Source organism: Mytilus californianus, unplaced genomic scaffold (assembly GCF_021869535.1).
Source record: "Mytilus californianus isolate M0D057914Y unplaced genomic scaffold, xbMytCali1.0.p SCAF_10, whole genome shotgun sequence".
NCBI lineage: Eukaryota > Metazoa > Mollusca > Bivalvia > Mytilida > Mytilidae > Mytilus > Mytilus californianus.
The window spans coordinates 77266390-77291707 of NW_026262582.1; the positions used below are offsets into that span (position 1 = coordinate 77266390).

Below are 25318 nucleotides of genomic sequence, written 5' to 3' on the forward strand. Positions count from 1 at the left end.
ACACTTACTGCTATCTTGATGATATGTTTTCGTTATATAATCATGAATTGCCTTAATACACTGCCAAATTACCTATCTATTCATAAATTTAGATATATCAGTTTCACATGGCAAACTCTACAAAAAACTTTACGACAAAAAGGACGTTTTATTCGGTCCAATTTGTTAAATTTCCTTTCATTGGACGGTGATTTGTTTTTAACCATCTGACGTTGTTTAGATATCCCAATTTCTTCTCTGTGTCTTTGTCTGTATTAATGATTTGGATTTTAATGAACGGTATCTATCTTTAACTGGTTAATTATTTAGTCAAGAATTTTGATTTTCGGATATTACTGTATTGTATTTTAAGCTTGGCCTTCGTGAAACGTAGATTTTACTGTCGCATATTGAGTTCACCTAGTGATGCGTAGCTCATGTCAAACATAAACGCTAGACGTATTAATACTTTTCGTACCCTTCTGAATGGTTTAAATAATGACAAAATGAGACTTTTTTGTTTATTGTGTGAGAAATTACATAGCAAAAAAAAAAAACGGAATTTAAAATGGTTGCATTACTTGTTACGGACTGATAGAACGTGGAGTCTAATCCATCAAAATATTTGTCAACGTCCAATGAAAATTATCGTTCTAAACGAATTAAAATTGTCATTTTCACGATTTGTTTAAAAGTTTTATAACAAGTTTAGCCGTTTGAAAAGTGTAAACGTCAAGAAAATGTTTTGCTGTTTTTTTTTTCATTTTTTTTTTTCATTTACGAATAATACGTATAATGGCTGCTCTTTATTGATTTGTTAATAATTTGTATTTTCAAAGACGGCATCATGTTTATTTTAAATCTAAATTTGTTTTTGCGCAGGTTATTTCCACATGAACAGATCGATGATATTTTTACATTAACTAAACTAAAATAAATCGTTCAATTTGAATCACTCAATGGACACTGTTTCTAAGAGTACAATAAGTACTGAAAAAATCCTTTTAAACATTTTTAAAGACGGACAATGTTTATTTTTCAATGTTATTGTACAATAGTCATTGCAATAAAGATACACGTTTAAAAGAAAACAAAACTAATAGAGTGTGTAGGTGTTTATTTATATCTACCAATGAACTACTAAAATAAACTAAAAAATAATTAAGTACATATACATACAAAAGTTAAAGTATTTTTGATGATTTATCAACATCACCGAAAGATGAGATATAGGAATACGATAAAACCACTCAAAACACTCATTTTTCAAGTACTCTACATTTATGTATACGGTTTCTACAATATGCATATCAGAACTAACTGTTAGGTGATGTTTTAAAATGTAAAATTCTACTCTGTTAGATATAAATTAAATCAGAATTCAGTATAAGTTTAATAAATGAAACAAACGAGTAATGTTACATGCATCGTTTTAAGAACTTCAAATCGAATTAAATTACACCAACATAGATTATTCATTGTCAGCCAATACATGGTTTCGTTGAGTCCCATGGTTTCATGAATGCTGCTAACAACTACTTATCACCTTTTTGGATCCTGAAATAGAAAATGTCGAATTTAGAAGTGTAATTGTGTAAAGTATACAGCAAAGGCTAAATACATTATACTTATATTATTCCACAGTTATATGTAAAAAAACTTGGTAAATCGCATGACCACCAAACAGTTTATACATGTATTCAGTCGTTTCAAGACGTCACGATTATAAATTTTATTTAGGCGAAATACTACTGTAATTCTTCAAAACATATTTGATCAGGTTGTAATTTTCAGTGCATATCTAATAAAATTAAACTAAAACTTATCCTTCAATTCCGCCAGGCAAACATTGACTCTTGGTGGTTTTGGGTACTATTAATGGACCTCTTAGCTAATATAGCTCCTCATATATTCAAATGCTAATACACCTTTGATCTTCATTGTTAAGAAGGTTTGAGCGTTCCTGATAAGGGGAAATCAGGAAAATCGTTTCGAACAAATATAATGTATTATTTCTATTTTGATAAAAAACATGCGTGAAAGATAATTACGATTGTAGGAAGTGATTAATACACTGCTTTCTCATTTAAAATGCAAGGTTCTTTTTGCTATTTTTTTATTTGTCGAAAGAAACCTATCTCGTTTGTCTAAATTTTTACAAATAATTACGAATTTACAATATCCTAGTTTTGATTGATTTATAAGCGTGAATTCCTTGACTGGAATATACCATTTTAGATTTCTGCATTTTAACGATAAAAGTCGATTTCATGTGTAGGTACTGATTAATTCAAAAATTGATATAGCGAACATAATCAACATAGATGAAAGCAAAATAATAAAAAAAAACAATATACGATGCGATTTCTCTGGTCAGATCACTGCATAGTAATGTTTGCCTCAGAATTTAATAATAAAAAAAACAATATACGATGCGATTTCTCTGGTCAGATCACTGCATAGTAATGTTTGCCTCAGAATTTAATAAAAACAATCTCGCTTTTCATTCATAAGATTGTTCTCATTAGTCGCAAAATATGTGATCAAACTTTAAGTGTTATTTTCCTCCATCTAAAATGTGCATAAGCTTCCATACCATTTCCATATTTTGCAGTGTTCTTGGGACTGAAACAGAAAAATATTTCTTATAATATGCAAATTATATAGTATGCATTGTAGTTAATTCATGAATGATATTATTCAATTCAAAATGTATTTATTTCAAACGTATTATGCAATCTTGTCTAAGTATACAGTTCGTTGGTTTACTTGCAGAACTGAACGGTGATGGCTATTTGATTTCAAATGATATTTTCCTTTACCAAAATCGAATTTAAGTCAAAGGTATAAACAAACACAGATAGGTCTTTTAGTTTCTATTTAAGATCCAAACATACACACAAAATAGTGTTCACTTGAAAGGAAATCAAATAGGATCTGTATAATTTTTTATGTATAAATTAATTTTCCCGTGAACAGAATTATACAGTAAAACCTGTATAAAGCGGAAGGCTAGGGGACTATGGAAAAGGGCCGGTTTGGACAGTGGGCCGGTTTATTCAGGTTTCCATTTTGACCGGAAGTTAATGACTTGTGACGTCCGATATATTGCATGTAAAAGTTCTGTCTGTCTGATTGTAAGCTATAAACTCATTAATACAAAACGCAATAACATAATAACTTCGCATGATCGTTGTTTTGAATCTCCTTATTCATTGGCTTATACATTTAAGAAACTGGTTGTTCCTCAAGGTCAAAAAAATAATATTTTAACCGTTTTTTCCATATCCTAGTATGTAAAATAGACCTCGGTTGCATCAATATTCGACATGTCACTTTCACTTTCACTTTGTGTTCATGGTTTTCATTTGCATCATAATCCTCGAGCGTGTTGTGACACGAGAGTTTCGTTTTACTTCCATCGTTCATTTCCGACGTTGGTATAGCCGATTAAAAAGCCAGAATTTTATTAAACGAAATTTCATCAAGATCAAAACATTGTCCTACAGTGTACAATACTGATTGATTGTTGTCATCCGGGTGTTCTTCATTATCAGGGTCATTGGTTTAGGGGTTCACACCAGGGAACCCAGGATGTAAATTTTCTAACTCTAAAAAAATTATCTAAGTTACAACGTAAGATCTATCCGAGATATATTCGTTGTGTCTTTTAGTTTAATTTACACTTTTATAGTGTTTTATTAATACAGCTCACTACTGTACCATCGTAAGTTCACGGTTTAACACCTGGCTAATTGATTATCCTGAAAAGCCATCTTGTATAAACAAATATGTCTTGATTGCATATCGATCAATACTGTTTGATTAATTAATTATTAATTAGACAAACCGATTTTGACAGGTAATAATTGATGTAATTAAGAGTATTGGGACTGAATCATTAGCCCGGAATTCGGAATACACAGATGCCGGTTTACAAAGGGTATTTTAACAAAGACTTTGAAGGGGAAAAAATGGGACTTTAATTTTCGGCTGGAATGGACAGGAAACCGGTTTATTCAGGGTCCAGTTTACTCAGGTTTGACTGTAACTCTTGTTTTCTTTTTCCAAAGAAGTATTTTGTTGAAATGTTTTTTCGTATGTCCGTTTCGCATGTTTTATATTATAATAATAAAAAGTCGGGAGTTGGTTATCGGGGAAATGTTTATTCATGATATGACTTGATATTAAGGATAAGATACAAATATAATTTGACAACTTTCTTCAGAGACTTTTGATTTCAAATAGTTTATAATTAAATCGAGATTAAAATTGGAATTAGTACATAATTATAAGAACAAAAAGTTCCGATTGATTACATTGTTGATATTTGAATATGTTGAATCATAGCTGTAGTTAAATCTTTTTAATAATTAATCCCTATTTTCCTCGATTTTTAGCATTTTTAGAGAGAGAAAACGGATAAATACATGAGATTAACTTTTAAATTCATGTTTCTATTAATCCTCATATAGCATGCAATACACTAAGTTTCTTGGGTTAGTGAAATAAGGTATGTTGCAAGTAAATGCGTTGCAAAAAAAATTACATACATGCTATTGAAGAAATAAACTTCTTCGCTTGAAATAAGGTAATTGCCCGTTACTGAAAAATTGAACTACATTATGAATTTAAACAATTATTTTGGTCTGAAACAGGTATTAAAAGACTGACAAATATGTTCTTAAGTCATGTTCAGTGTTTCAGTCATTTTTCAGACTAATCCACTGCAGTAAATTCAGCACTGTTCACACAATTCTGTTGAAGACAATTTAGACTGGTTCAGTCTCTGTTCGGGTTATTAGTTGTTCTCATTTAACTGTACACATTTATATCAGACTGAATTGTCTGAAAAAAGCTACTTAACAGTTTTGGTTTGACTACAAGCGTAATGTCTGAACTGTATCAATGTGTATTGAATTCATCGGAAAATTAACTTACACTCATAACAAGACTTCACCTTTGCTGTTTTCAGGCTTTCCACATGAAGTTAAGAGTACAATTACTGTGTAATACTAAATTGCATATACTTTTGATCTTTTTTTCTTATTTTTATAAATAGATTTTAAAACCCCTACCTAAAGCCCTTTATCTAAAGACACGAAAATCAACTGATGTTGCTTATTTAATTGCGAAGTGCAATGTTTGATCAAGACAGACTGCGAACGGAAAATGTATACCCGTGTTTGCCATTTGCAATTGTTTCTCCTTTGACATTTTGTGACTTGATTATTTTTGTTACTGGCTAGATACTTTATATCCTTAACATATTATTGATGATGATATCGATGTTATTTAGACAATATAAAGTTAAAAGATTATTATGTGAAGTAATGGATCAATATACAAGATAAGACGCGTATGTACTAATATTTAAAACGCTTTAAATTTAAGTAAAATCTAAAAAGATTCAGAACTTCACAATTTTGCATCTTACAATCAGGAACGTGACATTATTTCAAATATAAGAATAAGCCATGTATTTATTATGTTACTATTTAAAGGGAAACTAACTAAAACATTATTTTGAGTTAGTTAATGTCATGCTTATAACAGTAAGCAATACATATTTCCACAAACAAAATGCACATTTTGACAATGTTATTCATTATCTTGTACAATGTTAAATGTCATACTTTAAAAACCTTCTTTGCGAAGTGATAAAAATTAAGGAAACATATCTTTTTAAAATGACGAGACATGGGCACGCATATTTGATTTGAATTTACGAAGAAACAAAAACTTTTACATACCTTGTGCCATGCATACTTCTACTGTCATTTGTCGTAGTTCTGTATTTTTTCCTCTTTTGATCATCTATTGAGCAAAACACAATTTGAATGAAAGTGTTCCGTCATATTTTCTTTCCGTAAATTGTTTTGTTGTACATTAGGCCGTTTGTTTTCTCAACTGAACTGTTTCATAATTTCCATGTCGGGGCTTTTTATAGCAGACTATACGGTATGGGTTTTTCTCCTTGTTGAAAGCAGTAACATTGCCTATAATTGCTTACATCCTATTCATTTTAACGTTGGTGGATAGTTGTCTCATTGGTCAACATACCACATCTCCTTTTTTATATAACAGTCAAACGATTTTCAATAGTTTTTGTTTTGTGATGGAGAGTTACCTATGCTTTCTGTTTTTTTATATTGTTTTGCTGTGCATGTGCTGATTTTGTGTCATGGTTTGCTATCCCATCCTTTGTTTTCCTATTACCACATGTGTCTGAATTTCTCGCCATTTCTATAGATAAGAATAAAAACGATTGACTTTAAATAATTATTGTATGTTAGAAGGATATGTTGTGCGAGTACTGACATCACCTCGTTTTATCTATTTATCCAAGTTAAAGTAAACATTTACTTCACTGGTAACCCAATTTTAATCTGAAACGGTCATTTTCATTAGAATAGCTGTTGAAAGACTAAATACTTAATTGTCATTTTCGGTCTTTCAATCAATATTCAGATGTATCCACTTTGGTAAATTTAGTATTGTTTAGACAATTCGCTTGTGGTCAATTAAGATCTGTTCTGTGTTTGTTCGGACTATTCAGTACTGTTTTACCTGTACATATCAACATCATGCTGAATTGTCTGCAAAGCTACCGAACAGAACTGAATTGACTGTAAGGGAATTGCCTGAACAGTACTGAATTGACCGCCGTGGAAAATTAGATGAATAAAATAGCATGACTGAATGTTTTATTAATGAAACTTTTCAGATGATGTTCAGATCAAAATGATAGTTTCAGATCAAAATTATTTTATTAGTGCTTGTAAGTCGCTTCCGGTGAAGTCATAATCTCTGTAAAGCTACGATAATTGGAACATGAAAACTGTCAGTGGTGACACACATAGTCGCTGACCAAGGCAGTCACAATTGAAAGGATGACTTAATCTGTGTGCCATTAAGAACTCGTAATGCAATAGTTTTCTTGGAAGCAGCGACCCTTAATCATGGTAGTAGTAAACGCTGTACGGGACATTACATCAATGTGGACATTTTAACTCTGTATTCATTTGTTACTGGATTGATCCTAGATAGAAATGGATAGTTCAGAATAAGTAAATTGTAATCATTCTATTTTGGCGTAAAATGTTGTTTTGAACCTCCACTCCTTGTCAAATCGAGATTTTCGACAACATATGAAGTAAACGTATAGATATTGCTGATAACGTTATTTAAAATTCTGTAAAAAAGATGCAATTAAGATTGCCTTCAAATCGGAAGAATTCTGAGAGAGGACACTCTATAGCGGAAAAATAGGGTTTGGGTTGACGCTAGCTTTTTTTCGTTTTTCTTTGAAAAGTCTTATATTTTGTCCGCCTCCTTAACATAAAGGAATGAGTTTGCAGTAAAACAAAATCAATTGAATTCCATGGTGATGCATATTGTGTACCCTTTGACATTTACATTTAACAAAATTGAAGTTAATCTAATGATAATGTGTCCCTTCCTGTAACTTCATATGTGTATTTTCTTTTAAGAACCAAACTTGGACTATTTTTTAAGTTTTTCTTTAAGTGTGGAATTGTGAGTTTTTGTACTAAAGGCATATAAGTCATTTGTTGTAACCAATTGCATTAGAATGGTGATTTAGACTTGATGCACTCTTATAAGTTTTTGTCTTAAGTATCAAAATCAGATTTATATCTATCATACAGAAAACACTATTACAGTGTTTCAAAAGCTTGTGTTTGGAATAGTATTAATATTGATAATGAATTGGAAAACAGGTTGTTTTGACTATTGTTAGACCCAGAAATAACATATTTAATAAGGAAATGTGGAATTATTGATAGGGAGACAAGTATCAAGAGCTCAAATGACGTAGATGTAAACACTTTTAGGTCTTCAGTAATGAGAAAGAACATTATCGCGTAGTCACCTATAAAAAGGCACCGGCATCAAAAATGTAAAAATGTAAACTAATGGTTTAAATTATAACAAACCAACATACGAGAAGCACTTATGACAGACCCGAACAAACGATAACCTCTGTTTGAAAAGTAATTTATAAAATGTGGGTAACCAGTAGAGGGAAGCAAGATCCTGGTCTTGATCTTTGGTTGAATTTCAACAGATACATAACTTTTAAACATATAGATGATTATTCAACAGAGAGACCATTTCAAAGGTGTCTTCTCCAGTACATTTTGTGGGACTGTATATTGTGGTCCAAAGTCAATATCGTATTCCTCTATCAAGCTGTTCATACAAAGTATTAACATTCAAATACGATAATTTTGGGTTAAATCCACGAGGACAAACTAAACGGCGTTTTGAAATTATCAATTACATAAGAATATTGCTATTTCCAATCTAATTCATTCTTTTTGTTTGCACCTGTCCTATATCAGGAACTTGTTGCTCAGTGGTTGTCGTTTGTTGATGTGGTTCATAATTGATTTTCGTTTCTCGTTTTTTATATAGATTAGACCGTTGGTTTTCCTGTTTGAATGGTTTTACAATAGTCATATTTGGGACCCTTAATAGCTAGCTGTTCGGTGTGAGCCAAGGCTCCATGTTGCAGGCCGTACTTTGACCTATAATGGTTTACCTTTAACAAATTGTTACTTTGATGGAGAGTTGTCTCAAAGGCATTCGTACCACATCTTATATCTATCGTTTTATAGGCCTTATTATGACTTTGAAATGAAGAACAGCAATACAAGCGATGTTGCTTTGCTTGTTGTGTATATTGCTGTGCGTGTACTGAGTTTGTGTCATGGATGTATACTCCATATCCTTTCTTTTCTATAAGATTGAATTTATCAGTTTTGTTATCTTAGTACTATTTCACAATGACACTATTGCTTTGTCCCAATTCAAATCAATTATACACTGACCCTGCTTTCTGGAGCGCTTGTAAGCCAAGTAAGCGACAACTAGTGACCCAACTCCTGCTACTGCACTCACCGCACCTATTATTCCTTTAACTACTGTGTCAGCTGTGAAAGTATTGATAACCTCGATATAAAATTATAAAATTAAAACATTTAGAAAAAGTTAAATAATAAAAACTTGTAAGCTAGTAGTGGATGTTCACCTTGGCATTGTCTAGAAAGAAACCAACATCACACATAAAGGGACTGCGGTTGGTGCATTGTAAAACGTATTACTTAACATGACACTCCAAAAGAACATAATATTGTCTCGATTACGGACAATATGTTAGAAGAGAACATCATCACACTCTAAAAGTTATTTGAATCGTTTACCGTCCACACATAGGTCTAATCAATACATTTATATTTATTAATTGGGCATATAATATGATTTTTGCAATCTGAAAATGAAGAGTGTTTGCTTCAACATTGCCACAAATAAATGATGATCAAATGTAAGAGATAATTTTACAACAATTTAGTATAGCATTCAGTATAGGAAGGATATTTTCTGATACCATACGTACTGTAGTCTTCGTTATCCTCAGATTTAGTATCTGGTGTAACACCTGCCTTAACTAAAAAAAAAACAAAATAAACTTTACAATAAAATTTCACAAATCTATTAAAATCATATGATACTGTAACAACAGTATTTAATGAAAAATGAAATATGATTGTTTAAAATTAGAAGTAGAACTATAGATGGGAAATGGTATCAAACTGTCCCGAAAAGAATAAGTTTTGCAAACATTATCAATCATTTCTTCATGAACAATGTTCACATAGTTCAATCTAGCATTTTATGAACAATAGATAAATATATTCAATCTCGAAATATGTATGTGAATTTGACACAAGGAACAATGCAATATATACCTAATCGATTGACTGGTTATTGATAGATTGAAAGAGAAAAAGAGTAACATTTAAACAAGACCACGGTTTACACACTTTTGATTACATGCATGCATAGCAGTACACACTTAAACTGTTGATGCACCGGTCTCGCTCATTTTACAGCTCGTGCGATTTCCTAAAGTTTTGTTTGTCAACTTGTACATCTTGTTTGACTCTTTTGAATTTAATTTTGAGATTTAAACATAGGTAAACATCTGTTGCCTTAATTTTGTCACTGTTTTTAGTTCTGGGAGTATGACATTTTTTATTTGCATTTGTTCAGTTATAGAGGATTCTTCAAAGCAATAACTATATCTAGAGACAACAATTGCTTTAAGAATTGAATGCTCTTTTTAATATTTTTATTGGGTTGAAAATTTTGTACGAAGCACAGGAGCATTTCATACTAAAATGTGCGCATTACCAATGCGTGTACAACTATATAATTAACCAAAGAGAGCATTCGATTGGTAAAATAATATTTGTATGCTACGACCATGAAATTATGAGTTATATCAAGCTTTTCTTTTTTTTTAATATCCATTGTTGTGGCGTTGTCATGGGAAGCATGCGTTGTCATGGATTTAAATATAAAACAAACATGCAATGTAACTTTATAATGATACGTCCTTCAAGAAATACATAAAAGATATAATAAATCAGAAAAAGATAGAAATGATATACATTTACCTTTGTCTCATTTAGTAAGCAGCATTTAAATTTCAAACGTTACATTTTGCACTGTCAATTGCATTATTTTTGTTGTTGTGTCCTACATATGTGTATCTTCAGTATTTTGTGACAAACACAATACGAAAAATAGAACAATTTAAATTAGAAGACACGTTAGTGTAAAAAAAATCATTAGCCCACCTGTCAATTTTGCTGGAAAGCTTCTACCTGTACCGACAGAATTAACTGCCAAACATGTATATTCGCCAGTCATCGATTCCATTGCCAATGGAATGATAAGCGATGGATTGTCAATGGTGACTCCCATGATTCCGATCGAAGCAGATGAAAGTCTTGTTATTGAGCCATGTATATATCTTTCCCAGTACACCCTTGAAATTGCCGGAAAGCCATTTTTAATAGAACAAGTAAGAGTTATTGTATAACCAATGCCTGTAAGGTGCGTTATAGATGGAACATCAACTTCAGGAAGACCTGCAACAATTAATAGTATTACAACGTTGTTCGTTCATCATGTTCATAGTTTGAATAACATTTTAATCAAAGTTAAATGGGACCTTAATCTTTATTATTTTTTTTACCGATACCACTTGCCCATATGCCATAAACATGAACATCATTTACTCTCTGGCAAATATTTCGAAAACTAGTAAAATTAATCGTTAGCTATACTGAAATGATTTTCCGATTATATGTAAGGGCATTTATCGACTTTGGTCTATAATAATGGAAAACTGAGGTGACGCTACTGTTGAGACATTATCTTACACACATTTTGCCGTGCATAACCAATAAATTACATTGCAGTAGTGGTTAAAATAAATGTTCAGCCCTATAAATTTGAAGTTAAATCCAGAAGTCTTTTTTATACACGTTTAAACAAATATTACCTCCTATAACATTGAGTTCAATTGCTGAACTATAGCCCATTCCAAATTCATTGACTGCAAAGCATTTGTAAAGTCCGGCATCCGAATCTGTTGCGTGGATCAATATTAGTGATGGATTTGCAACAGTAATGCCTTCGGTTCCACTGGTCCCATTATCTATAACTTTTTTGATACCATTAAATTCTACTTCCCAGTAAATTTTGGTTGCAGGTGGTATAGCGTTCACAGCACATAATATGTGTACTTTTTCACCATACTTCACTTGTGGCAAATCCGTTGTGATACTAATATATGGCAGCTCTGAAACACAGAGAATAATGTCTAGACGGTTGATAGTTCATAAATGTATCAAATTAGGTAGCATATTTTTAGTTTCTGATTACTTTTTATCGATAATATTATTAACAGAACATCGAATAATCTGTAGGTAAAAAGTTATTGTAATTTTAAAAATCCGACATCACAAGATAGCATATTAATCTTTTTTGAAAGAACCTTACCACCGATGACTTCTAAATTTGTGGCTTCACTGTATCCTGTTCCGACATCATTTGAAGCTATACATCTGTAAGATCCGTTATCTGATGTAGTGGTTTTTACTATAGTCAGCGATGGTGCATCAAATGAAACTCCCTGCACTCCAGCTGTCCAACTATTAATCACTTTTTTCGTACCATTAAATTCTCTCTCCCAGTAAACATTTTTGATAGGTGGATTAGATGTTATATTGCAGAAAATTGTTACGTTTTCACCGTACTTTATTGAATACCTAGTATCTTTAACATAAACAATCGGCACATCTGCAATCGAAATGTGGAACATTAAAATTTCTGATATCATGCGAATTTAATGTAACAATTATCATAAAAATAGGATTATCATATTATCTTCAACCAACAGAATATATTGACAGAAAACACAGAAAGCCAAAAAAAAAATATGAACAGAATAAAACGTAAAAACCCTTGGTATCATGGTTATGTCTGAAAAGAGTCAAGAAGAGAATGTTTACGTTCGTTTAGAATAATTAATATGTTCAGTTCTACCGGGAAAAAATGCATAGAATGCGTATAAACATATGTGGTCTGACAGTTTGTTCCATGAAGTAGCCATTTTTAATGACATAATGTTACTATTCCTTTTTAAATATATAAGGAGATAGATGATATTATGGAAATATCAAATGCATGTAATAGATTTAAAACTTAAACAAAGACTAAATAACGAAAGCCAAAATGTAAACGAAAAAAAAAACATAAATAAAAATAAATACAAAACAGACCCACCCATGTATACAATAACATACCTCCTATGATAGTAACATGTATTGGTCTGCTATGTCCGGTTCCAATGTCATTTGTAGCAAAACAAGTGAAAATTCCAAATTCGGATGTTGTTATATTTGAAATAGTGAGCGATGGTACTTTGATGGAACTTCCAGTTACCCCTTCGGTATCTTCTGAAATTTTTGTTATAACTCCATTATTATTGTACTTCCAATATATATCTGTGACGGGATTCTGTTCTGATGTATGGACTGAACATGTCATGGTAAGAGAACTTCCATATGTCACGATATACCGGTTTGATTCAATATTTACAATAGGAGGCATGTACCTCGGTTCTACAATAGAAAACAATCATCTGTTATTCTATCTGACAAATAACCTGAATTGTTCAACACTTTTATATGTTAGGTGTTGGAGAATATAAAAAATAATAATAATAATTTTTCTATCAAAGTGTCACATACTTGTCTACAAAGTTATAGACAGATTAAATAATATACATTGCACAATAATAAAATAAGACAAATACCAAGCCTAGATACGCTTATATAAATCATAAATATAAGTTTCTGTTTGGATATCTTATCGATAAGACGTCTTATTTAGTGATGCATTTAGGACAATATTTAGGAAATGACTGCATTGTATTTATGTAGTGTCCTTTATAACGACCTACACCTCAATACATAAGGCGACTTGTAAATAATTAGCATGGTATCAAAATGTCGACGATTTCGACATAATTTAAGAATAACACAGCTTTAACAGTAATATTAAAAAGTAGATGTTTTCTGATTTTGTTTTGATTAGTAGGTTCGCATTGTTGTTGAATTTTCCTAAAGGGGCATTAGCTAAGAGACATAGAAAGAATTAAAATATGAATTGTTTTTGTTCAAACATTAATGAAAGTGAAATAGTGAAGTAAAAATTCGCTTTTAGTAACCAGTTTGGTTCAGTTTTGTCAAAGTAGGCAAATGAACATTTTTAATAAATTATACACTTGCAAGTGATTAATTTGATCTCATTAAATCAGTATTCTTGTGAACTTCAATTGAATCACTTTGCCAGAGATGTATAACGCATGAACTAGGCGTGATCAGCTAGTGAAAGGGAACAAAAATGTCAACTTTGAAAGTGAAACAAGGTTGACTGATTCGATCTACAAAACTAATTCTTATACAGGTAAAAACGACTATGAACATATTGTTTTAACCTTTAATATGAAATCAAACAGACCTAGAATATTCGATTTTATATTTATGTTTACAACGGGTATATATAACCGTCGGCATTCTTCAGAATCAGATGGCGTGTAGATAAAATTATACAAAACATGATGATACAAATTGTCGAGTTCAAGCATCGTAAATTGTTTATTTTAGAGTGCTTTTTATATACGTTTCAGTGTGTTATAAGCCAATTACGAAAATTTGAATCAAATCGGTGAACATCGATTTGACAGCCATTGCTCCTTTTGCACGTTGTTGTGTGCATGTTTTGTTTAAACATATTTACTTCATTTTCACCAAAAATGTATGAGATTTGGGTATAGGTAGCCTACTGTTGATTTTGATCTTGATTATTTTCCCACTGAAACAGTTAATAGATTAAACGCGTGCCTGATGTACGGTTATATAAGCCTAGTATAATCATTTTATCCGCTTTGTTCATCATAACATATTTGTATCGCAAAGATTTTACTGAGGAATTATTCCAAAAAAGAAAATTGGGTGACAAAAAGAGCCTCCATGGAATATTCATCCCTAATTTACTTTTTATATTTTTATCTAAAAACTGTAATGCTATCCAGCAGCAAAGCTATGGAAGACATACACATTTTATTGTGATCGCTAAAATAAAAAAAAACAAAATCTTACCACCATATACAGTTACATTCACTGCTTTGCTTTGTCCAATTCCAAGAACATTTTCGACATAACAGATGTACAGTCCTGTGTCGTCTTGAGATACTCGTTGAAGGTACAGTATTGAAAAAGACTCAGACTGTACTTCTCTATAATACCAAGTTGAAATAATACCATGCGATTCTTTTTTCCAGTATACATTGAAGTGTATAGGAGCAGACGTGATGTTACACTGAAGAGTTATATTACCACCGTATACGACATTGTATGGTCCAGGTTCAACATGCACAAGTGGAATATCTATAAACAGGTGATCAAATTGAACGTAATAAAACATATTTGAGATTGAATATGCACGCATACAAAGCCATATGTAACCGTATGCATCTTGCATTGTCGACAATGGAACTGCATTTATTTCTTTGAAATTTCAATGATTGAAAATACCTTTTCTGAGATTAATTACCAATGTATATATACATGTTTTCACTTAAAAAAAAACATCAGTCATCTGTTATCTGCGATAGAAGAAATTTTCTTTAATCAATAATTAACTTCATATATCCAGTTGCTTTTTTAGTTTCTTGAAAATCATGACATTTAATATTTCTAATTCTGTTTTAGTGTTTTCTGTCCAATATGATTTTTTTGGATGAGTTTTTGTTGTCTTAAGATATGTTAAATGAATATTTACGACATGGTCTCTTATCATGCTAATATTGACTTCAAAGTTAAAGATAACTAGTTTTAGAACTGAAGTTAATGCTCTTCAACTTATTGTTTGATTTGACCATGCAAGTGTTTTGTTTTGAGCGACAATGAGTTTTATTGGACCTGTTAATATCTTTAGTACATGTTAAGTTGTTGTTATCTGTAACATCTTATTTTATGCATATGGATATTGAACAAAATTTATCCTGTTTGATTCTTTTATAATAGTTAAATTATATTTGTTTCGTTTAATATACCTTTGGCGTTTTTCTACTAGACGATATAGCATTTTAAATTACTAACCTCCAATAATTCTCAGATTAATTGATCGAACACCTTCAGTAGAGAATTCATTAGTACCAAAGCACCGGTACCGAGCACTATCGTTGAAGGAAAGCGATTTTATTGTCAGAAAATGATATTCCAAGATGAAACCGTCTTTTTCGGGAATATGACGTGAATAATTCCTTAAGGTAACTTTTCCATTTTCATAATATTTGGGACTTACAATGTAAGAATCATCAGCTGTGTATTTATTCCAGGTAACCCTGAAACCATATCGTATTTCATATTCTACGCTGCACCAAAATGTAACTTCCGAACCATACACTTTTGTTTGATCAGTTAAATTAGTCTCGAATAATATCTCTCCTACAAATATAAATTTAATTTGTTCTCCATTGAACTTCAAAATACATTTCATTACAAATATTTAATATTTTAAGATTTAGAATCCATATAATTCAAAATTGATTAACTTGTGCTATATCTATATTAAGTCAATAACAATTTACCGATGTTCAAATCTAATAAACACAGGAAGGAGCAAGGCCAATTGGAACAGGAATGCACTAACTAAAACAATTGACAACAAGTCAAAAAAGTATAATCCCTAAATACTTCAAGAGCTATTGAAAAAATATTATCGGTTATATAATAAGCTAACATTAAAGATGTATTACCATGGAATGTTTTGTGTGAGAAAAGAATAAATTGTTTCAAAAAACACAAATTGCTCTTGTTTGCTGAATAAATTTGATTGTAAGTTATGTTTTATTAAATACCTACTTTTTTTAGGAATGAGGCGGTTCCGAATTAAACATTTACCTTAGGCATCTGTCAATTATAAAAGACTGTATATTGACTGTTCATGTTTTGATTGTTCTGTGACATTGGTTTGCTGTCTCATCAAACTATAAATTGGTATCGCATTTTATTCAAAATCAAGCAGTTTGCTTTGGTATAGAATTATTGTCATCATTGTACTTCTCCCGAACAACAGTAATCCCTTGCTAAAGTGTAGAATCCATTGTCTGTTTAGAATGTATAAATATGCAGCCACATTCGTTTAAAATAGAAGCGTTATATTCGAGAGTTTCACGTTCCCATCCTATTTAAGAACCTTTGGAGCACCATTTTAAATAAAAAGTCGTGCAAATTTACTCTAAATATCAGCAAACTGTTGATCTAACCTGGCCAGGATTCAAACTAATGGTATTGTGATATCGGGACAGTGTAGGGATTCAGAGTATAACGATCTTTTGATTGGCATTACGACCCGTGTCAATGATAAATGATAAATGAGCCATGCTCCCTGATGTAATATGTAAATGCTGCTCTGAATCCCTACACTAAGTATTAGATCAATATTATGAACTTCGCTATATTTTTTTCAGTCGAATAACAACACCTTGTAAGAGCTGTTTAGTGTCCCAACATATCCATCTAATGTTTGTGCCTTTTAGACTATATTCGATACAAAACTTTAAAAAAAGTAGATTAACAAAAATACAGAATACCATGGAAATTCAAAACAAAAAGTCATGTATTCAATGGCAAAAAATAAGCTAAAACACATCAAACGAATGAAAAAAAACTGTCATATTCCTGACTTTGTACAGACATTTCTTTTTGTTAAAAAGTTTCTTAGTGCTTGTTTAATTCAAGTAACAGGACGACGAATATACCATTATAATGTCATACGAATTACATATTATTTTTCTCATTGGTGATGTTGAAACAAAACACATTACTTCCGAAATCATCATATTTTAATACTTTCAACATAGAACCCACGAAGAACCAAATTTCAAATATAGGACGAGTGCATCTGGATTTTAACCTGCTTATCACAAAATGTATAACATTGGGTTGTGTAAGGCAACTAAAACAAGTATCAAGTATTTCTATGTATACACTTTTTTGGATGTGAACATCCTGACATATTACATTTGTATACATGTATTTCTGAATTGTCGTTGGGGCATCACATATCAATCATTGAAGAATTTGTTTAAAAAATAAAATCAAGACTACAAATTCTAATCAAAAGTAATTTCGCTAAACATGTTTCGTTTATATCTTGGATGATTTTTTTTAAAGGGTTTAAAATTTCCTATGATTTTCGAGGTTCTTCAAAATCGATCATAATTACCAAATCAATAAACAAGAAATAATGAACGGTTTTGACCCAAGAAATAAGGGGTTTGACAACTATTTTAAACTTGCACATACTGTTTGTAAATGCATACAATCAAGAAATATGAATAAAAAACTGAAGCGGTTTTATGACATACAGTCACAATCACATCATTGTATGCATCGTTTCTGTATTTATTTCCAGTATGCATAGTTGAAAAACAACAAAATAAATAAGAAAAAGCCTTATATAACTACATGTATCGACATATTCTCAATAAATATAAAGTTGTTTCTAAAAATGCACAGTTGGTCGTAAATGCCGGTACAAGAAAGTTTTGTTAAAGCGTTAAGGTCAATCATATGAAACTGTGCATTTTTATAATGATTAAAATTGAGAATGGAAATTGGGAATGTGTCAAAGAGACAACAACCCGACCATAGAGCAGACAACAGCCGCAGCGAGAAACACCCGGAGGAGTCCTTCAGCTGGCCCCTAAACAAATATGTTACTAGTTCAGTGATAATGGACGTCATACTAAACTCCAAATTATACACAAGAAACTAAACTTAAAAATCATACAAGACTAACAAAAGCCAGAGGCTCCTGACTTCGGACAGGCGCAAAAATGCGGCGGGGTTAAACATGTTTTTTGAGATCTCAATCCTCCCCGTATACCTCTATCCAATGTAGAAAAACAAACGCACAACACTACGCATAGTAAAACACAGTTTAAGAGAAGTCCGAGTCCGATGTCAGAATAGGTAACAAAAGAAACTAAACAAAATAAAAATAATACATAAATTAACAAAGGACTACTAGCAGTTACTGACATGCCACCTCCAGACCTCAATTAAACTGATTGAAAGATTATGTCTTCATCATATGAATATCTAGCACAATTTCTCCCGTTAGGGGTTTATTATCATACCATCATAAAATATATGAGAAGAACATAACCCGTATCATGCCAACAACTGGTTTTAGAATAAATATGTTTAATTCAGATGCAAAGACCCTATAAGTGAATCAATATTAATGCCAAAATATGCAATCTTTAATGACCTGACAACAGCATCGTCACTATATCCCTTCTTAATAAGTCTGTTTTAAAGGTTTTATTAGCTTTTGAGGTGCAAACTGACATTTTTGTGCTTTGTAAAGAATATTACCATAAAAGATTGGATGTGAAATACCTGAACGTATAAGATGTCTACATGTTGAGTTATATTTACGAATGATGTCCTTGTACCGATGATAAAATGTAGTAAATGTTTTGACTAGTTTGTGATAACGAAAACCCTGGTGTAATAATTTTTCAGTAATACATAAATTTCTCTCGCTAAAATCGAATACGTTGTTACATACACGAGCGAATCGTAACAGTTGAGATATATAAACACCATAAGATGGTGACAAGGGAACGTCACCATCTCAAAATCATCTCTTTTATCATAATATTTTGTATTAATCTTCCCGTTCACGATATAGATATCAAGACCGAGAAAGAGCAGTGGTCATTGTTAGTATTAGCTTTATTTAAAGTTAGTTCAACAGGATAAATTTCTTTAGTATACATGCTGAAGTCATCATTATTGAGAGCCAATATATCATCCAAATATCTAAAAGTGTTGTTAAATTTTTGTATCAAATATTGTTTCGATAGGTCTTTGCTGATTTTAGTCATAAATTGTAACTTATAAGAATACAAAAACAGGCCCGCAATAAGTGGTGCACAGTTAGTCCCCATTGGAATTCCGATAACTTGACGATATACGAAATCGCCAAAGCGAACAAAAATGTTATCTAGTAAAAATTCAAGGGCATATATAGTATCAAAGCATGTCCAATTGACATAGTTCTTTTGTTTGTTGCTACTAAAAAATGACCTAAAAGAGTTTGAACATATGTATTCGCATTCTGACTTTGTAAATGCCCATTCAATTAGATGTGTGAGTTTTTTCTTGATAAGAATATGAGGCAAAGTGGTATGTAGGGTAGAAAAATCAAAACTTTGAACATATTCAAAATCACCAATATATGCATGCAATTTACCAAGTACTTCCAACGAATTGTTGACACTCCAAAAGTAATTAATTCCACTATTTTCAAAGGCTTTATTTGAACAATTTATTATCAGGTTTTTGATTGTACCAAGTGTACTAGTAAGTAGAATAGACAATTTAGTAGTGGAACAATGGCTTGAAGACGAAATAAATCTATTTTTGTAAGGTGTTTTGGGTAGCTTCCGAAGCCAGTACATTGTTGGGACTTTCATTGTATTTGGTTCTGCTTGTAAAGAAGTAGCTAAAAGTTTGTTTGTTACAGATGCCGATTTCCGAAAATGGAGTCAGTTGTAATGTTGGTGAATTCGTGATTTCCTTTTGCAGAACCTCGTTGTAAAATTTACGTCAAACAATAATGATATTATTAGCAGCTTTATCAGCCGGGACAAAAACAAATTCCTTGGCTAATTCTTTTAGTTTATATTTGATACGAGAAATAGGGTTTTTATGGTTGTTGTTTAGAGTAAAATGATCTTTAAAATGTTGTATACGTATATCAACTATGTTCATTGCTGAATTAAAAAAAGATTCCAAAGATTTCTTGTCAGCTTTTTCTCGTTTTATCCATTTCAAACAGTAAGTACGCAGTGAGTCGTTGATGATATTACGACACTCATTCCAATAAAAAATTGACGGGGGACGATATTTAGGTCCTTTACTGAGGAATGATTTTAACTCTTGGTCGCGAACGACGTTAAGGTCTCCTGTTATAACATGGGAAATGGGGCCATAAATGTATTCGGAATTACTGCAATTACATGACGTATGTGTATTTTCACTGATATTTACATCTTTACACACATTGCTATAATCAAACACATATTTCCGGGTAGATTCCTTGTAAACATAACAATTAAGAGGGAGTTCAGTATTATCAAAATATCCAGGAATTCGTTCTTTAACAGAATGATCGTTAGAAATACCGGCAATATTTACAAAATCAAAACCTTTATTGACACACTTGATTTTAATAAAATGTTTTTTTATGATCTTCAGAGCGATCAATTTTAGGAAACAGTTTAGTATAACAATATGCTATTATAATTTGAACGATTTCATACTTAGGACTGCAATATGGAATTTTTTGAAATATTCTAATATTTGATAATTTAGCCATCCATTTTTTTTTGTATTTAGATAGAGACACATTTCTTTAAAACTCTATTCCATTATAATGATAGGAATCAAAATATGATTTGATTGTTTTATGTTTAGTTATCATTGTGTTCAATCCAGGCTCCTTCTTGTGAAAATAAACCAAAACCTAAATTATGTTGGAAAGTGTCTATCAGATGAAAAATAATCAATGTATGGTAATGATGTCTTTTAATACAAATGTTCACAAGGAGCATGTTAAATTTGAACAATGTTTTCAATATGTAGTTCTGAATTAAATGTTGATTATAAGACCAACGGGGGCCCTTAGAACTGCTCTGTATGTGTTGTACATGGTCTCGGGCATACACAGATAGGTACTTATTCAGAAACATGTGTCATTGTCTACAAACCTGTCAGCAGCCCGTTTGTTTTTCATAAAATTTAAATTACTTGTTTATGTGTCTGTTTTTGGCTAATCATGTTTCAAATGATTTGTGGCACTCTATTTGTATACATGTTTGATTTACCAAAAATATAAATAATTGATTCAATTTGCTTTGTGGTTGGAACCATTTTTAGGATCTTACCGCCTAATACTGTCAGAGTGGTCGGTTCGCTCTTTCCAGTTCCTAAAATATTAACAGCAAAGCATGTGTATTGTCCTGCATCATATTTCGTTATCCGACGGATGTCCAATGACGGTTTAGTCAACGTAGCCATGTATTTATCATAATGACTAAAAGATGTAATATTTCTTAGTGTGCCATTATACATGTGTTGCCAGTATATATCGGTATGATTTGGAGTAGAAACGATGAGACATTCTAGAGTCATGTGTTCATAATACCCTTTGCTATATTGCAATGTGGGAATTGTAACCTTTGGAACACCTGTAAAATGCAGTAAAATTATATTATTATTTTTTTTAAAGTTGGTTAAAACAATCGTTTTATTTTTTGTTCATAGTTCGTGTAGTTATTTAAAGTTTTATTTAACTTCAATTGATTGTAACCTTCCATTTTACATGTTTAAGTAAACATATGTCAAACGTACAACACATATTACAAGGTAATCCCTAAAACAAAATAGTATCACAAAAATACTGAACTTCGAGGATAAATTCAAAACGGAAAGTCCCTAATCAAATGACACAATAAAAAGCTCTAACATATCAAACTATACAACTACTGTAATATTCCTGACATGGTACAGGCGTTTTTTGATGCAGACAATGGAGAATTAAACCTGGTGTTATAGCTAGCTACACCTCTCACTTGCATGACAGTCAAATTAAATTTCATTGTATTGACAACTTAGTGTGAACAGCACAAACGGACATAATAGGTCAAAATGTCAAAAAAAGTGGTACATCAGTCAACATTGAGTTATTATCTTAATCACTTTAAAAACAAACAAATATGTAAACAAACATGTACCATGGCACAATAACACAATGACGGGATGTATAAGTAAACATAATATGTAACAAAGAAACACAAAAAGGCATATAGACAAAGCATATTGGCAAACATGAAAGACGTTTAATCTCACTATACTTCACAGTGTAAGCGTTCAATTCTTTTTTTAGCCTTGCCTATACAATTTTTCTAAGTTCGTCTTTGCTTGATGGAGTTAAACGCTAGTTCTTATTGATTTTTCAGAATTGTAGAACTACTCATGCAACTATTTAAACGCCCATGTATATTCTTGTTAAATGCTTTCCTCTGAATATCTGACAACTCTACAACAGACTAGAGTCATGTGATAGCCTAAGGTTTGAGGTGCTCACAGAATAAATATTTTGAGGTAAAAACCTTTTTTTTTTCTTCATCCGGGTCTTAACTTTATAAATGTTTTTGCGACAACTGTGCCTGCAATATACCTTATTTTATTCTAATACATTGTTATTTAAAAAAGAGTAATTGACAAAAAAAAGTACGCGTAAGCTATATAAAGTTATACTTAATACTCGCATGAAAAAAGAATAACAGAAATGGCTAACTCAACGGTAGATTTAAAAAGCGGAAAGTCAATTAAATTTGTGTTATAATTGTTCACTATCAGATTACATCAATTTGCCGTTTTCCTAAATTATATAGCATAAGATTCTTCAGTGTGAGCTGTTTGCACTTTTGCATCTCTATAATGTGATAATGTATTAGAACATAAAACCTGGAAACACTGTCTTTCTGTTTTATCTGTATGCAAAAAAAAATTGTTTCATATGAGTAATAGTAGGGTTTGTATGTGCAAAAAAGATTACTCAGCCAAGTTGGCTACTAGGCTACATGCAATGTAATTTACATCAATCGAATACCTATTTTTTATTGGTTGAAGTTAGGGGGTTGTTACAGAGTAAGTGTTGTTTAGGGGAATTTTCATTGAAAGTTTTGTGTAGGTTGCAAAGACTTTCACTAATAGATTTGCAGTCAATGTGTTTGTATCGTAAAAGTGTAAATATATGACAACCTTATTGTATCTCATTTTTTTTCAATATCTAGTAATTATGTATGTCTTACACACCTCCAAAAACGGTAACATTCACAGGATTACTTTTTCCAACTCCATTCTCATTTTGAGCATGGCATATGTATTGCCCAGATTCTTCGAAAGTAACACGAGACATAAATTTTAAAACAGGAGAAAACGTTATGTTTCCTCCATAGTACGAAGTTCGTTTTATGCCATTAAGATCGCGTGTCCAGTAAACGTTGTAGTGAGATGGGTTAGACGTGATGTTACACATCAAGGTGATATCTTGACCGTATTCAACACTGTAAGGTCCTGGTTCAACATGCGCAATCGGAACACCAAAATCTAAAATATCATAGAAAGAAGTATACAGTGTTCCTATTTTATTAATGCCACTATGAACAAAACTAACTGTCTTGTATTGTATTACATCAGGAACTATTTGTAAAGAATCCTACTTTAATTAAATATTCCTTTTTTGATACTGAGATTTTGAATATTTACATTTTATCCTCAAAATCAATAGGCATTCCCCTCCACTTTGTATTCCATCTTTGAGTTTAAATCCAACCAGACAAGTGACTCATGCTACCATAAGACAATTAAAAAAAAACATATTTCTAAACAAATTTGTGTACGTAACAAGAACATCAAACATCAATCACTATGATCTATGCCTGTCAAATAATAAACATGGATTCGTTTTGATGGTCACTATGACAAACAGACAAAAGGAAGATCATCCGGTTTAAAGGGATAAACGTAATAGGAACAAACTAACAGACAAAGTGATGACTTTACGCACTCGAACAATTATCGCAGAAAATCGCAGACGCAGCGAGACTGATTAGTCGTTAACAGATCTACATTAACCACTTATCGTATAAATCAAATCTTTGATGTTATGGTCATTATATTGCATTGTTAAAGATTGTCGCATTATGGATATTTAAAACTGGCAAAACTGTAGTAACTGTTGTCGGCTAAATAGTATATGTCGTAGCCATAACTAGCACTATATGTTCGTGCTGAAATGAACTTTATAAAATGACATAGAGTTGCCGACATTCAAATCAACCGTTCCTTAATAGGTATTTTTTTTTTCATAAGCAATAATATCCCATCTTCAAAATGTATTTGCGTACTAGTACTTTCGGCTTGAAACGCGATATTTCAGATAATCATTTTTACAGGTATAATACTTTGAGCTAGCGTCTAAGAATTTGACTCAATACTCTATGAAATGTTTCAGTACTTACTTTTCTTTTTATGGTTGTGAGATATGAGGCAATAGAAACCCGTATGTGTGTTCAATCTTATACAGTACATGTACTTTACCATATCTCTTTTGGTCAGGTAAATTTGTCAAAATAATTGTCAATGATAAAACACAAACGAACTTTCTTATAAGTTTCATCGAAAAACTTACCCCCTAAGAAAGACACTGCCAATTCTACATTGCAAAAAAATGAAAAAAAAATAACAAACCAGTATAGTATTATTCAATATCCCCGACAGAACGTAGTGAGGCCATACTATCTACGTAATAGGTAAATTGTGTAAGGAATGAAAAATACGTAGCGATTTCTTAAACCTTAAATGTTACTTACTGACTCATTTTCTATAAAAATTTATCAGTGAATGTAGATATATTTAGATTTGTCGCATTATAGATCTCGTACAATCACTGATAATACGAAAACGACTTATATAAGTGGGGTATACGTCACTGAAACGGTTATTTTTATTTTACAAATAACGAATAAAATAACAATGTAAAAATATGTCAACATTCCTATGTTGGGACGTGCACATTATAAAGTGACGTGAATCATTCCTTTTATATGGTCGATCAGTACATTAACAGGAACGTGCATAAAAATGACACTTTTCAATGTCATGGATAGATTCTGGCGCTCGTTAACATGTTTAAATAATAGAGGAAAATCATTAGTTGTATTACACCAGTATGACAGTCGCATTATGTGGACAACGATGTGAGAAAAAATTAAACAGACATGATTGGTAAAAATGTCAAAAAT

At 31.5% G+C, this 25318-nt stretch overlaps 1 protein-coding gene across 1 annotated transcript; it reads right to left on the reverse strand.

Annotated features, from left to right (window-relative positions):
• Positions 1-1081: 1081 nt before the first annotated feature.
• LOC127718584 (hemicentin-1-like) lies at positions 1082-24747 on the reverse strand. The gene is made up of 13 exons (XM_052224649.1): positions 24706-24747; positions 23328-23621; positions 21392-21694; positions 15525-15872; positions 14523-14810; positions 12663-12980; positions 11857-12156; positions 11357-11656; positions 10647-10940; positions 9401-9451; positions 5733-5796; positions 2576-2604; positions 1082-1536 (listed from the first exon to the last, which is right to left on the reverse strand). The coding sequence occupies exons 2-13, from the start codon at positions 23548-23550 to the stop codon at positions 1508-1510; spliced, it is 2547 nt and encodes an 848-aa protein (XP_052080609.1). The 5' UTR covers positions 23551-23621; positions 24706-24747; the 3' UTR covers positions 1082-1507.
• Positions 24748-25318: the final 571 nt, after the last annotated feature.

Excerpts from the sequence above, each read along its gene's own strand:
- LOC127718584 (XM_052224649.1), bottom strand. The coding sequence starts at position 23,550 with ATGTGTAACATCACGTCTAACCCATCTCACTACAACGTTTACTGGACA. Across the intron at positions 14,811-15,524 it reads TAATCTGAGAATTATTGGAG|ATATTCCACTTGTGCATGTT; the intron begins GTTAGTAATTTA and ends ACCTGTTTATAG. Across the intron at positions 2,605-5,732 it reads AGAAGTATGCATGGCACAAG|TCCCAAGAACACTGCAAAAT; the intron begins GTATGTAAAAGT and ends TTTCTGTTTCAG.